Raw genomic sequence first — 14774 nt, forward strand, 5'->3', positions numbered from 1 at the left:
GGCAGCTTAGTAGCTGGCTGGGGCAGCAGAGTAACTGGCTTTGGCAGCACGGTAGCCGCGGGGCCGTGCGGCACAGACCTGGGGGGGGCTGTTGGTCGGGGGTCTGCGGGAAACGACGTGAGGCTGCGGAAGGAAACTTCCAAAGTGGTAGCAGCCTCCACAGTACTGTCCAAGTCCTGGGCCCCTTTTCTAGCAGTCTTTGGCGCACATAATTAGACCTGAGGCCCGCTACGAAAATGTCCCGCACAGCAAGCTCCCTATGTTCAGCCGCGGTAATGGCTTGATAATTACAGTCATTGGAAAGATTGTTCAATTCCCTTACAAACTCGGCAAGCGTTTCTGTAGGCCGCTGATGGCGAGTCGTAAACTCATGGCGTGCATAAACCTCGTTAATGGGCCTAACGTACATTTTGTCCAATATTGCCAGCGCTGCGGTGCAAGACCCGGCCGGATTCAGCTGTGTGGAGATTCTGTGGCTTACCCTCGCGTGCAGTGGGCTGGGTTTTTGTTCCTCCGTTGTTCTGGCGGTGCTGGCTTCTGCCAGGTAGGCTTTAAAACATCTCAGCCAGTGGGAAAAAATTTCCTTAGCCTCTGCATCCTGTGGGTCGAGTTCTAGGCGTCCGGGCTTGAGGGCTGCTTCCATGATTTCTTCGACTGTTTCCTAAGTATATTAAATTGTTGGAACCAACAATTCTACGGACACGTGCTTGTAGGATTAGAATAGCGGTTTTAATATACTTACAACAGAGCCAGCCTGTTAGCCGTTGAACTTTCGGTGAACTGGCCGGCTGACCCTGTGGCACTGATCTTTATACAGCAACTCCCGGGGGAGGACTCCTGGGCGGAGCCAAGGGAGGAGCCCAGTACAACTCTCGAGCATTCCCAGAGCTACTCCCCCTGGAGGTCAGGTAGTGCAACTGCACTTACAATATAGACACATGTATATACAGATTATAATCTGGTGTGAATCACATTCACCACAGTGAGAATGGCAGAGGTGCCAAAACTAGTGCCCTCAAGGTGGTCCCCGTGAGATTTCCTCTGCCCTTCCCCGTAGTTACCTTTGGTCCTCCTCCCACTTCCGGACCATGACTACGTTTGCATCCGAGTATTAGTTTTGTAAATTTGGGAGATCCAGGCCACCCCCTCGTCGATCTCTCCAAGAAAGCTCACTTGGTTCATGGAATCTTCCCCACCCACACAAAGTGAGCTACTGACCTTCTTTGCAATCTCTTTTAAGGCTTGCTTGGTTAAGTGGGTGCAAAGCAGCCTCTATCCGCCACACCACACTGCTGCAAAGCAGCCTCTATCCGCCACACCACCTTCTAATCCATTCTGGGCGGAAGAGGACTTCCCACAGTGCCCTTTTACAGCCTGGAGGAGAACCTGCAGGGAGCTATTGCTAAGCCATTGGGCCCTCTTGTGTCTTCCATCTGCCATTGTGACTTCAGGCTTGTTTTCAACTCTTAGGCAGTGCCGTAGGCAGAGAGGGTGGTGTGGCGGGCAGAGGCTGCTTTACAGCAGCGTGATGTGGCGGGCAGAGGCTGCTTTACAGAAGTGTGGTGTGGCGGATGGAGGCTGCTTTGCAACAGCGTAGTGTGGTGGATAGAGGCTGCTTTGCAGCAGCGTGGTGTGGCAGATAGGCTGCTTTGCAGCAGCGTGGTGTGGCGGATAGAGGCTGCTTTGCAGCAGTGTGGTGTGGATAGAGGCTGCTTTGCAGCGTGGTGTGGCGGATAGAGGCTGCTTTGCAGCAGTGTGGTGTGGTGGATAGAGGCTGCTTTGCAGCGGTGTGGTGGATAGAGGCTGCTTTGCAGCAGTGTGGTGTGGATAGAGGCTGCTTTGCAGCGTGGTGTGGCGGATAGAGGCTGCTTTGCAGCAGTGTGGTCGGGTGGATAGAGGCTGCTTTGCAGCAGCGTGGTGTGGCGGATAGAGGCTGCTTTGCAGCGTGGTGTGGCGGATAGAGGCTGCTTTGCAGCAGTGTGGTGTGGTGGATAGAGGCTGCTTTGCAGCAGTGTGGTGTGGTGGATAGAGGCTGCTTTGCAGCGTGGTGTGGCGGATAGAGGCTGCTTTGCAGCAGTGTGGTGTGACAGATAGAGGCTGCTTTGCAGCATGGTGTGGCGGATAGAGGCTGCTTTGCAGCAGCGTGGTGTGGCGGATAGAGGCTGCTTTGCAGCAGCGTGGTGTGGCGGCTAGAGGCTGCTTTGCAGCAGCGTGGTGTGGCGGATAGAGGCTGCTTTGCAGCAGCATGGTGTGGCGGATAGGCTGCTTTGCAGCAGCGTAGTGTGGGCAGATAGGCTGCTTTGCAGCAGCGTGGTGTGGCGGATGAAGGCTGCTTTGCAGCAGTGTAGTGTGGCGGATAGAGGCAGCTTTGCAGCAGCGTAGTGTGGCGGATAGAGGCTGCTTTGTAGTGTGGTGTGGCGGATAGAGGCTGCTTTGCAGCAGTGTGGTGTGGCGGATAGAGGCTGCTTTGCAGCAGCATGGTGTGGCGGATAGAGGTTGCTTTGCAGCATTGTGGTGTGGCGGATAGAGGCTGCTTTGCAGCAGTGTAGTGTGGCGGATAGAGGCAGCTTTGCAGCAGCGTAGTGTGGCGGATAGAGGCTGCTTTGTAGTGTGGTGTGGCGGATAGAGGCTGCTTTGCAGCAGTGTGGTGTGGCGGATAGAGGCTGCTTTGCAGCAGCATGGTGTGGCGGATAGAGGTTGCTTTGCAGCAGTGTGGTGTGGCGGATAGAGGCTGCTTTGCAGCAGTGTGGTGTGGCGGATAGAGGCTGCTTTGCAGCAGCGTGGTGTGGCGGATAGAGGCTGCTTTGCAGGAACGTTGTGTGGCGGGTAGTGGGGCTACTTTGGAGCAGCATGGCGTAGCGGGCAGGGGGCTTGCTTTGTAGCCGGGTGGCGGGTGAGCAGAGGGGCTACTTTGCAGCTGTGTGGCGGGTGAGCAGAGGGGCTGCTTTGCAGCTGGGTGGCAGGTGAGCAGAGGGGCTGCTTTGCAGCTGTGTGGCGGGTGAGCAGAGGGGCTGCTTTGCAGCTGGGTGGCGGGTGAGCAGAGGGGCTGCTTTGCCGCTGTGTGGCGGGTGAGCAGAGGGGCTGCTTTGCAGCTGGGTGGCGGGTGAGCAGAGAGGCTGCTTTGCAGCTGGGTGGCGGGTGAGCAGAGGGGCTGCTTTGTAGCCGGGTGGCAGGTGAGCAGAGGCTGCTTTGCAACTGGGTGGCGGGTGAGCAGAGGGGCTACTTTGCAGTCGCCTTTGCAAGTCTGAGAGCCCTTTAAATATGTTGCCGGAATCTGGTATGTCTCCTAATGCTGACTGCGCTAGCTCAGTTCTGTCTTCTGCGTTTTAATTAGATGGCATCCATGCCTTCCCTGAGTTAATTGGCTAACCACTGAGAGGTCCTGTGCATCTGTCTGCATCTGGTCCTGTCTTGGGGATCTAGGACTTTGCTGTACAATTCTGCCCCATTTCAAAATTTCGCAGTAAGTTACCCCCAATCCAGCTATTGGTTGCTTCAGTCATGAAAGAACACAAATTTGACCAAGGAATCACAAAATCTGGTTTAAGAAATGAAAACCTAAAGGAATCAACATTTTTCAAGCGTAAATATCACATCCACGATCTCTTCATTTAACTGGAATTTGTAGCTAGTTAAAATAATCAAACAAATTTTAAACTAGGCTTATTTAGCAGCAATCTGAATGAAGAGGAGACATGTTTTGTCCTTTATGTAGGGTAAGAAATTAAAACTCTTGTCTCGACTGTTGGAGCTTAGTTTAAAGGGAGATGGATTAGCTCTATTTCTATTTGTGCAGGCAGTCCTCTGTCAGGACAAAATAGATTGATTGTTCCTCACGCAACTTAAGAGTCCTGTTATGAAGAAAATGATAGAGACATTAGCCTAGTGAGGCATCTTGTTTTTTCTGGAGGTGTGAAAATTTGGTTGAAAGTTTCTGACTTGTGGTTACTACTACTGGAGGCAGTCTTTGATCGAGCAATGTAGCAAAGTAGACCATATATCTATCGTCATTTTGTCTGGGGGTCTAACGTGTAGCTACTTCCTTCAGACTGAAAAGGAGATTTATGATTGATAATTATACTGTCTAATCATAATCTTGTTTCAAATGAATGTTCATATTTCTAAAGGGATAAGTATTTTAGACTGTTATAGTTCTGACCTCGATGGTAGTACTCCATCTGTCCAGATGACAAGAGTATTGAGACAAGTCTTACTCCAATAAAGCAGTTCAATGCCATTGTGGTAATTAACCATGAATCATGTGTGATTGTGGAGCTGTTGAAATAGAAGGGCTTTAAAAACATGAAAGCAACCAAAGCAGAAGACCTGAATTCTTTGTCCATTTACCTTCAAAAATTTTTCATTATGTGGGACTTGGTTAATATTCAAATGAAGACTTCATTCATGTGAGCACGACACAGAATCACAGAATCGTTCCAGTGTAGAAAGATGCTGTTTGGCTCATTGTGTCTGCACTAGCTGTCCAAATAAGCATTTCACTTAATGACATTTCCTGCCGTGTCCCTGTATCTCTGTGCAATGTTCCTTTTCAAATGGGCAGCACGGTGGTGCAGTGGCTAGCACTGTTGGCGCCAAGATCCCAGGTTCGATCCCGGCTCTGGGTCACTGTCCTTGTGGAGTTTGCACATTCTCCCCGTGTTTGCGTGCGTTTCACCCCCACAACCCAAAGATGTGCAGGGCAGGTGGATTGGCCACATTATGAATTGGGTACTCTAAATTTATATGTACATAAAAAGCAGGAGGGTAGCCAGGGAAAGGGTTGGCCCACTACAGGATAAGCAAGGGAATCTATGTGTGGAGCCAGAGGAAATGGGCGAGGTACTAAATGAATACTTTGCATCAGTATTCACCAAAGAGAAAGAATTGGTGGATGTTGAGTCTGGAGAAGGGTGTGTAGATAGCCTGGGTCACATTGACATCCAAAAAGACGAGGTGTTGGGCGTCTTGAAAAATATTACGGTAGATAAGTCCCCAGGGCCGGATGGGATCTACCCCAGAATACTAAAGGAGGCTAGAGAGGAAATTGCTGAGGTCTTGACAGAAATCTTTGGATCCTCACTGTCTTCAGGTGATGTCCCGGAGGACAGGAGAATAGCCAATGTTGTTCCTTTGTTTAAGAAGGGTAGCAAGGATAATCCAGGGAACTACAGGTCGGTGAGCCTTACGTCAGTGGTAGGGAAATTACTGGAGAGAATTCTTCGAGACAGGATCTACTCCCATTTGGGAGCAAATGGACGTATTAGTGAGAGGCAGCATGGTTTTGTGAATGGGAGGTCGTGTCTCACTAACTTGCTAGAGTTTTTTTGAAGAGGTCACAAAATGATTGATGCAGGTAGGGCAGTGGATGTTGTCTATATGGACTTTAGTAAGGCCTTTGACAAGGTCCCTCATGGTAGACTGGTACAAAAGGTGAAGTCACACGGGATCAGGGGTGAGCTAGCAAGGTGGATACAGAATTGGCTAGGTCATAGAAGGCAGAGAGTAGCAATGGAAGGGTGCTTTTCTAATTGGAGGGCTGTGACTAGTGGTGTTCCGCAGGGATCAGTGCTGGGACCTTTGCTGTTCATAGTATGTAAATGATTTGGAGGAAAATGTAACTGGTCTGATTAGTAAGATTGCGGATTGCGATGAGGACTGTCAGAGGATACAGCAGGATTTGGGCGGAGAGATGGCAGATGGAGTTTAATCCGGACAAATGTGAGGTAATGCATTTTGGAAGGTCTAATGCAGGTAGAGAATATACAGTGAATGGTAGAACCCTCAAGAGTATTGAAAGTCAGAGAGATCTAGGTGGAGAAGGTAGTTAAGAAGGCATACGACATGCTTGCCTTCATTGGCCGGGGCATTGAGTATAAGAATTGGCAAGTCATGTTGCAGCTTTATAGAACCTTAGTTAGGCCACACTTGGAGTATAGTGTTCAATTCTGGTCGCCACACTACCAGAAGGATGTGGAGGCTTTAGAGAGGGTGCAGAAGAGATTTACCAGGATGTTGCCTGGTATGGAGGGCATTAGCTATGAGGAGCAGTTGAATAAACTCTGTTTGTTCTCACTGGAACGACGGAGGTTGAGGGGCGACCTGATAGAGGTCTCCAAAATTATGAGGGGCATAGACAGAGTGGATAGTCAGAGACTTTTTCCCAAGGTAGAGGAGTCAATTACTAGGGGGCATAGGTTTAAGGTGCGGGGGGGCATCGTTTAGAGGAGATGTACGAGGCAAGGTTTTTACACAAAGGGTAGTGGGTTCCTGGAACTCGCTGCCGGAGGAGGTGGTGGAAGCAGGGACAATAGTGACATTTAAGGGGCATCTTGACAAATACATGAATAGGATGGGAATAGAGGGATACGGACCCAGGAAGTGTAGATGATTTTAGTTTAGACGGGCAGCATGGTCAGCATGGGCTTGGAGGGCCGAAGGGCCTGTTCCTGTGCTGTACTTTTCTTTGTTCTTAAATAGGAGTTTAATTCCTTTTTGAATGCCCCCACCACACTCAGGCAGTGCGTTCCAGACTCTAGCCACTCACTGTGTGAAAACATCTTTTTCATATTGCTTCTTTTGCCAATACTTTATATCTTGCCCTCTCATTTCACCCTTTCTTCTCCCTATCTACTCTGTTCAGACCCCTCATGATTTTGATTGTCTCTATCAGATCTCCTCTCGTCCCTCTCTTCTCCAAGGAAAACAGGCCTAATTTCTTCAATCTGTTTGCATAAGTAAAATTCCTCATTCCTGGAACTATTCTTGTGAATCTTCCCTGTTCTCTTCAATGCCTTCACATCCTTCCTGAACTGGACGCAATATTCCAGCTGAGTCCAGTCAAGTGTCTTATACGAGTTCAGCATAACCTCCTTGCCTTTTTAACAAAAAAAGATCGTCCACGGGATGTGGCATCGTTGGCAAGGCCAGAATTTGTTGCCCGCCCTTAACGGAGTGACTTATTAGACCATTGCAGAGGGCAGTCAAGAGTCAACATGTAGGCCAGATCAGGTAATGACAGCCAGTTTCCTTCCCTAAAGCACATTAATGAACAAAAATAGGGTTTTATGAGAATCTATGATGGTTTCATGATCAGCATTACTGAGACTAGCTTTTCAATTCCAGGTTTTTTTTTTCATTTGTTGAATTTTTCATTTATTGAATTTAAGTTCCACCAGCTGCCATGGTTGGAGTTGAACTCGCATCCCCAGAAGCTTCTCGAACACTAGTTAATTGACATCACCATCTCTCTTGCACTCTGTCCCTATAATGGAACCTAGGATCCTGTATGCTTTATTAATCACTCTCGGAATCCATCCTGTCACGTTTAATAATTTATGCACATGTACACCCTGGTTGATCTGTTCCTGCACCCCTTTAGTTTTGTACCTTTTTATTTTATATTTTATCTCCATGTTCTTCTCACCAAAATGTATCACCACAGATTTGTCCGCCTTGAATGTCATTTGCTACCTGTCCAGCCATTCTACTAACTTGCTTCTGTACTTTTGAAGTTCTACGCATCCATGTTTCGTATCATTTGCAAATTGTACCCTCTGCACTAAAGTTTTATTAATATATATATATATCGGGAAAAGCAAGGGTCTTCGCACAGACTCCTGAGAAATTCCAATACAAACCTCCCAGCTTGAAAAACATCCATTGTGTACACCACATTAGCAGCATTGCCCTCATCAACCCCCTCTTTTACCCCCTCACAAAGCTTTAGAACTAGGAGCAGGAGTAGGCCATCTGGCCCCTCGAGCCTGCTCCGCCATTCAATGAGATCATGGCTGATCTTTTGTGGACTCAGCTCCACTTTCCGGCCCAAACACCATAACCCGTAATCCCTTTATTCTTCAAAAAACTATCTATCTTTACCTTAAAAACATGTAATGAAGGAGCCTCAACTGCTTCACTGGGCAAGGAATTCCATAGATTCACAACCCTTTGGGTGAAGAAGTTCCTCCTAAACTCAGTCCTAAATCTACTTCCCCTTATTTTGAGGCTATGTCCCCTAGTTCTGCTTTCACCCGCCAGTGGAAACAACCTGCCCGCATCTATCCTATCTATTCCCTTCATAATTTTAAATGTTTCTATAAGATCCCCCCTCATCCTTCTAAATTCCAACGAGTACAGTCCCAGTCTACTCAACCTCTCCTCATAATCCAACCCCTTCAGCTCTGGGATTAACCTAGTGAATCTCCTCTGCACACCCTCCAGTGTCAGTACGTCCTTTCTCAAGTAAGGAGACCAAAACTGAACACAATACTCCAGGTGTGGCCTCACTAACACCTTATACAATTGCAACATAACCTCCCTAGTCTTAAACTCCATCCCTCTAGCAATGAAGGACAACATTCCATTTGCCTTCTTAATCACCTGTTGCACCTGTAAACCAACCTTCTGTGACTCATGCACTAGCACACCCAAGTCTCTCTGCACAGCGGCATGCTTTAATATTTTATCGTTTAAATAATAATCCCGTTTGCTGTTATTCCTACCAATATGGATAACCTCACGTTTGTCAACATTGTATTCCATCTGCCAGACCCTAGCCCATTCACTTAACCTATCCAAATCCCTCTGCAGACTTCCAGTATCCTCTGCACTTTTCGCTTTACCACTAATCTTAGTGTCATCTGCAAACTTGGACACATTGCCCTTGGTCCCCAACTCCAAATCATCTATATCTTTGAGTTAGTTAAATGTGATTTTCTCTTAGAAATCTGTGCTGACTTTTAATTAATCTGCATTTGTCCATGTGACTATTAGTTTTATCCTTAATTATTATTTCCGGAAGTTTCCCCATCACCAAAGTTAAACTGCCTTGTTTGTAGTTTCTGAGCTTATCATTACACCCTTATTTGAACAAGTGTGTAATGTTTACAATTCTTCAATCCTCTGGCATCACCCTAAGTCTAAGGAAGACTGTAAAATTATGGTCAGTGCCTCCCCTCTCACTTCTCCGTATCCTTGGGTGCCTTATCAACTACAGATAGCCTGTCCAATATCTCCTCCTGAACAATTTTACATCCTTTTGGTGTCTGAATTATCATTGGCTGAGTAGCATCTTCCTGTCTATATTTACACACTGTTTTATTTACATACGAGAGCTGCATGCTTTGATGTGACCATGTTTGTGAAGTAGATTGTGCAGTTAAGCTTTTATATCCTGGAAAAGAAACATTCTTCCTTTTCAGGATCCTAGAAAGAGGTCTAATAATATCAGCAGGACCTGCCCTTCAGTAATACATTTCAGATCAATTTAACCTACTGTGGTTTCCTAACCTTTTTGCCAGTGCCATTAACAAGTTGCAGATCGGTAATTTTGCTAGATTTATTTCAAAGCGACATTTTGGAAAATGTGTAAAGTCCAAATTTTCCCCATGATAGTGAAAACTTGCCTTTCTGTTGCAGCTTCTCTTGTGATTCCTGCTGGGAGAAGTGTCCAGAATTTTACGTCTGCAGAACTGGTAAGTATTATATTAATAAACAATCTTGCATTGTTATATTTATCTCTACAACAATGACTACATCTCACAAATAGGCCCAGTTTTCATGAAAAGTATTATATAAATTATTTTCTCTTCAGAATTTACATGGGTGACATGCCTATTGGCCATGGTACTTGTTTGCTAACCAGAGTACACGTGATAAAGTTCCACCGAGGCAAGTTGTGAAATTGACATCAATGGCCTCTATTTATGGGGAGTACAATTGAAAGGGATCCTCAGCCACTTACAAGTTAGTTGCTGGTTGATTTTTATTGGCTCTTGCTGTTATTGTAGAAGTGTTTGGTAGTTTCTAGGATTTGTAAAGTTGACTGGTGTGGCCCATTCTGAAGGACTATGTCTTGGCTTAGTGTTTTTAACGCACCCACTAGCAAAATATTATGGATGCTAGAATTATTTGGGTTTTTAATGAAATGTCATCTAGTCCACACTCTAACCATCTCCCATTAATGTTTACTGTCGGTGCTATCACAGAGTCCTTCGCCAACAGCATCCTGTGGGTTACTGTTGACTAGAATGTTAACTGAAGCACTCCGAGAAATACTGTGGCTAGAAAAGCAGTTCAAATTTTGGGAATTCTTTGGTGAGTACCTTAACTTCCTGACTTCCCAAAGCCTGTTCGTCTACAAGTCACAGGTCAGGAGTGTGGTGGAATACTCTCCACTTGCCTGGATGAGTGCAGCTCCAACAACGCTCAAGAAATTCACACCATCCAAGACAAAGCAGACCACTTGAATTGCGCACACTCCACCATTTTAAACATTCATTGCTGCCACTGTGTACTGATAGCGGAGGGAGTATGTACCACCTGCCAGATGAACTGCAGCAACTTGCCAAAGCTTCTTTAGATGTAACTTCCAAATGTTTGATCTCTACCTTCTAGAAGGACAGGAGCAGCAGACACATGAGAACATCACTACTTGGAAGTTCCCTCCAAGTTGCACACTGTCCTGACTTGGAACTCCATCCACCAATAATACACTCTTCTTCCTCCCTGACTTGAAAAGTTCTTCCTGCAGCCAAAATGCAGAACATGGAAGTATAAAACCTTTATTCAAGGAAGGAGGAAGTCCAAAATCCGGAAACAAAACACTGCTAGGATCCATTATTAAGGAGGTAGTAGACATTTAGAAAATCATAATACAGTCAAGCAGAGCCAACATTATTATGATCCCAGACTAGACCCCAACCGAGGCTAGGATACTGGATACAAACCCCAACATTCTCCCAGTGAGCCAGAGAAGACACAGCCAGAGTGAGGCACAGTGAAGAGTGAGTTTGGGAATTTGAAGCTAGGTGGGAATTTGAAGCTGGGTAGGGAGGAGGTGCTTTTTATCCCTGGTAAGTAGTTTTTCTTTTCATTTGTTTATTTATTTTTTTCTTTTGTATTTTGGCATTGTAGTTGTATAAGTTAACCTAAGGTTTAAGACATGGTGGCAGCACGGTGGCTCAGTGGTTAGCACTGCAGTCTCACGGCGCCAAGGTCCCAGGTTCGATCCCGGCTCTGGGTCACTGTCCGTGTGGAGTTTGCACATTCTCCCCATGTTTGTGTGGGTTTCGTCCCCACAACCCAAAGATGTGCAGTCTAGGTAGATTAAACATGCTAAATTGCCCCTGAATTGAAAAAAATGAATTGGGTACTCTAAATTTTTTAAAAAGATTTACAACATGGCAGAAGATCCCAGACCCGTGCCATGCTCCTCGTGTGCGATGTGGGAGCTCAGGGACACATCCACTGACTCTGGCTCCTTCACGTGCAAGAAGTGTGTCCAGTTGCAGCTACTGTTAGACCGCTTGATGGCTCTGGAGCTGTGGATGGACTCACTTTGGAGCATCCGTGATGCTGAGTACATCGTGGATAGCACGTTCGCTGAATTGGTCACACCGCAGGTGAAAATTATTGAGGGATATAGAAAATGGGTGACCGAAAGACAGAGCAAGAGTAGGAAGGCAGTGCAGGTATCCCCTGCGGTGATCTCCCTGCAAAACAGATATACCGCTTTGGATACTGTTGAGGGAGATGGCTCACCAGGGGAAAGCAGCAGCAGCCAGGTTCATGGCACCCTGGCTGGCTCTACTGCGCAGGAGGGCAGGAAGGAGAATGGAAGGGCTATAGGGGACTCGATTGTAAGGGGAATAGAAAGGCGGTTCTGCGGACGCACTCGACTCCAGGATAGCATGTTGCCTCCCTGGTGCAAGGGTCAAGGATGTCTCGGAGCGGCTGCAGGACATTCTGGGGGGTTGGGTTGGGGGGAGGGGGATGCTGGTGGAGGGTGAACAGCCAGCTGTCGTGGTGCATATAGGCACCAACGATATAGGTAAAAAACGGGATGAGGTCCTGCAAGCTGAATTCAGGGAGTTAGGAGTTAAACTAAAAATTAGGATCTCAAAGATAGTAATCTCAGGGTTGCTACCGGTTCCACGAGCTAGTCAGAGTAGGAATTTCAGGATGGATAGGATGAATATGTGGGTTGAGAGATGATGCAAGGTGGAGGGATTCAAATTCCTGGGGCATTGGAACCGGTTCTGGTGGAGGTAGGACCAGACGGTCTGCACCTGGGCAGGACTGGAACCAATGTCCTAAGGTGGTGTTTGCTAGGGTTGTTGGGGAGGGTTTAAACTAATGTGTCAGGACGATGGGACCCAATGCAGGAAGTCGGAGGGAAGTAAAACGAGGATAGAAACAAAAGGCAGTAAGAGGGAAAGTGTAAGGCAGAGAAGCCATAGTCAAAAATCAAAAAGGGCCACAGTACAGGGTACAGTGACTGAGGAGAGTACAGTGAATAGGCCCAGTAATACCAAAAGGAATAAAACGGGAAGCAAAAATATAAATGGAAAACGAAGCAGCAGATATGGGTTCTACGGTAAGAAAACTTAGGAGAAAAGTTAAAAGGAAAAATAACTTGGGAGAGGTTACTGATAGAGGTATGAATGCCAACATAAGGGTACGGTACCCGGTTTGGGGTATGGTACCCGGCGAAACTGTGGTTATTTTTGATGGCTGGGAGTTCTACTTTGAAACCCCAGAGGAGGCCAACGACTTCATCAGAAATCATAAATTGCGGGGTGTTGGAGGGGACGCCGGTGGTTCTAGTGAATGTCTATGTGCCAAATTGGGATGACGTGGGGTTTGTGAAGAGGTAGCTGGCAAGGACTCCAGATCTAGACACACATTGATTATGGGAGGTGATTTTAAATGCGTGTTGGAACCGAGGGTGGATAGGTCGAGCCCTAAGTCAATGGGAAGGTTGATGATGGCGAAGGATTTGGAGTGTTTGTGGAAAGGATGGGAATGGTGTTCCCATGGTGGTTTTGGAACCTGCGGGAGAGGGAGTACTCCTCCTTGCTTGTGTACAAGGTATACTCCAGAACTGATTTTTACATATTGAGTCGAGTGGGACTGGTGGAGGCGGAGAACACGAGAATCGTGATCTCAGGCCATGTGCTGGACTGGTTGGAGGTTAGACTTAGTTCGGGGCAGGAGCAGAAGCCGGAATGGAGGTTGGATTCAAAGATTTTGGGGGACGAGGGGTTCTGTGAGAAGGTGCGGTCGCTGATCAGAGATTATGTGGAGTTGAATGAGAATGGGGAGGTATCGGCGCCCACATTTTGGGAGAGGTGGTGAAGGCGGTGGTTCGGGGCCGGGGGGGAGGTTATTTCGTTCAACACGTTCGGAGACAGGAGGACAAGGGAGGAGTATGGCCGATTGTTGGACAAGATAGTAGAGGTGGACAAGAAGTATTCAAGTGCGCCCCCCCCCCCCCCCCCCCCCCCCCAAAGGAGGGGTTGGCAAAGAGAAAGCGGTTACAGGGGCAGTTTGACATGCTGACCACTGGGGAAGGCACTGAGGCAGTTGTGGAGGGCGAAGTGGGTGCAATATGAATATGGAGAGAAGGCGAGCCATACGCTAGCCCAGCAGCTGCGGAGGCAGGCCATGTCCAGGGAAATTCTGAGGGTGCAGACAGGGAAGGGGGAAGATTAACGAGGTGTTTAAGGGAGTATTACAAGAGCTTTTCAGGGCCAAGCCAGGTGGTGAGGAATGGGGATATGGGGTGTTTTTGGATGAGGAGAGGAACCTGGGGGAGAGGGAGTATTCCTCCTTCTTTTCTTGCTTGTATACTCGGAATTGATTTTTTAAATATATAGCGAGTCAAGGGGGATGGTGGGGGCGGAGAACACGAGAACCGTGTAATTCCATTGAAGCATCAACTGTCAAATCTGTGATTCTCTAATTAATTATTATTTTGAAGGAGAAGTATTTCTAGTGCAAAGCACACTCCTACCTGTAATTCATTTCATTAAATATATAATATATTTTTAATCTCCCACAGGGTAAGGTGGCCTTCTGGTATATTTCCTTCCTGTGGTGATGGAGCTCAATCTTTCTCCCCTGTCACCAGAAGTCCATTCAGATCTGGAGTTGCAGACCTGACATAGTTTGTGTGGGCCTTGTATGTTCTGAGTGTCTAAAGTAACATGGATATTGATGCTCCGGACTGACTGACCTGAAGGCCGGTCAGAGAGTCATGAGCTGACGTTAAGATTTTCCTTGTAGTAAATAACTATCATATTAATCTTGTAGAACGCTTCAGGAACTACAACTACTCTTACATTACCTTCTGGCATTGGTCTTCCAATCCAAGTTCCTGCTGGAGTTACCTTACAGACTGCTTCAGGCAAGTCTTTTGTATTCCTCATTTCTCCAGTAAATCTATTATGTTTTTTTTCCAATGTTAATTGGATTGTCTGCCTTGTTTTTGTGAATCGGAATTATACAATTTACTCTCCAGTCTCCCTCGGTTGCACATAATTTGTGGCTGGAGCAGTTGTAAGGAGATGTATTTATCTGCCCAGACAAGCTCATGAATCAAACTCATTCAATGCATAAATAGTTTTTATTGGCACAAAATGTAGATCCAGAACAATATTCATACAACACTTTAAAATACACACACAAAAAAAACCCAATTGTTATCAGATCTCTAGGGTTGTAAATTCTCCAACCTTTATCTTTCTGAAGCTAGGAAAACAAATGGCAATTTAATAATTTTACTGCAGCACCATGGAGAGTAACCACAGTAAATATAACCTCCAAAGGTACAAAATTGTACCTAGTTTAAAACTAAATGAGAATGCTAATTACTGCACTATTTGCTTTCTGGCTACCTGCTGAGTATGTACAGTACTGATTTAGAGAAAATTTTGGAATGATGGATGTAATTAGAAAAAATGATGTTCCTTAACAGCACTCAAATTTCAAAT

The 14774-nt window shown here is 46.5% G+C and overlaps 1 protein-coding gene across 1 annotated transcript in view; it reads left to right on the top strand.

Moving 5' to 3' along the window:
* The window catches only part of LOC119974696 (stonin-1), a 183091-nt gene that overhangs the window by 110495 nt on the left and 57822 nt on the right, over positions 1-14774 (top strand). Inside the window, exons 6-7 of the mRNA XM_038813834.1 lie at positions 9418-9473; positions 14095-14188. Of these exons, the coding sequence (XP_038669762.1) occupies positions 9418-9473; positions 14095-14188 (150 nt within the window). The remainder of the gene's footprint in view (positions 1-9417; positions 9474-14094; positions 14189-14774) is intronic.

Source organism: Scyliorhinus canicula, chromosome 1, assembly GCF_902713615.1.
Source record: "Scyliorhinus canicula chromosome 1, sScyCan1.1, whole genome shotgun sequence".
Lineage (NCBI taxonomy): Eukaryota > Metazoa > Chordata > Chondrichthyes > Carcharhiniformes > Scyliorhinidae > Scyliorhinus > Scyliorhinus canicula.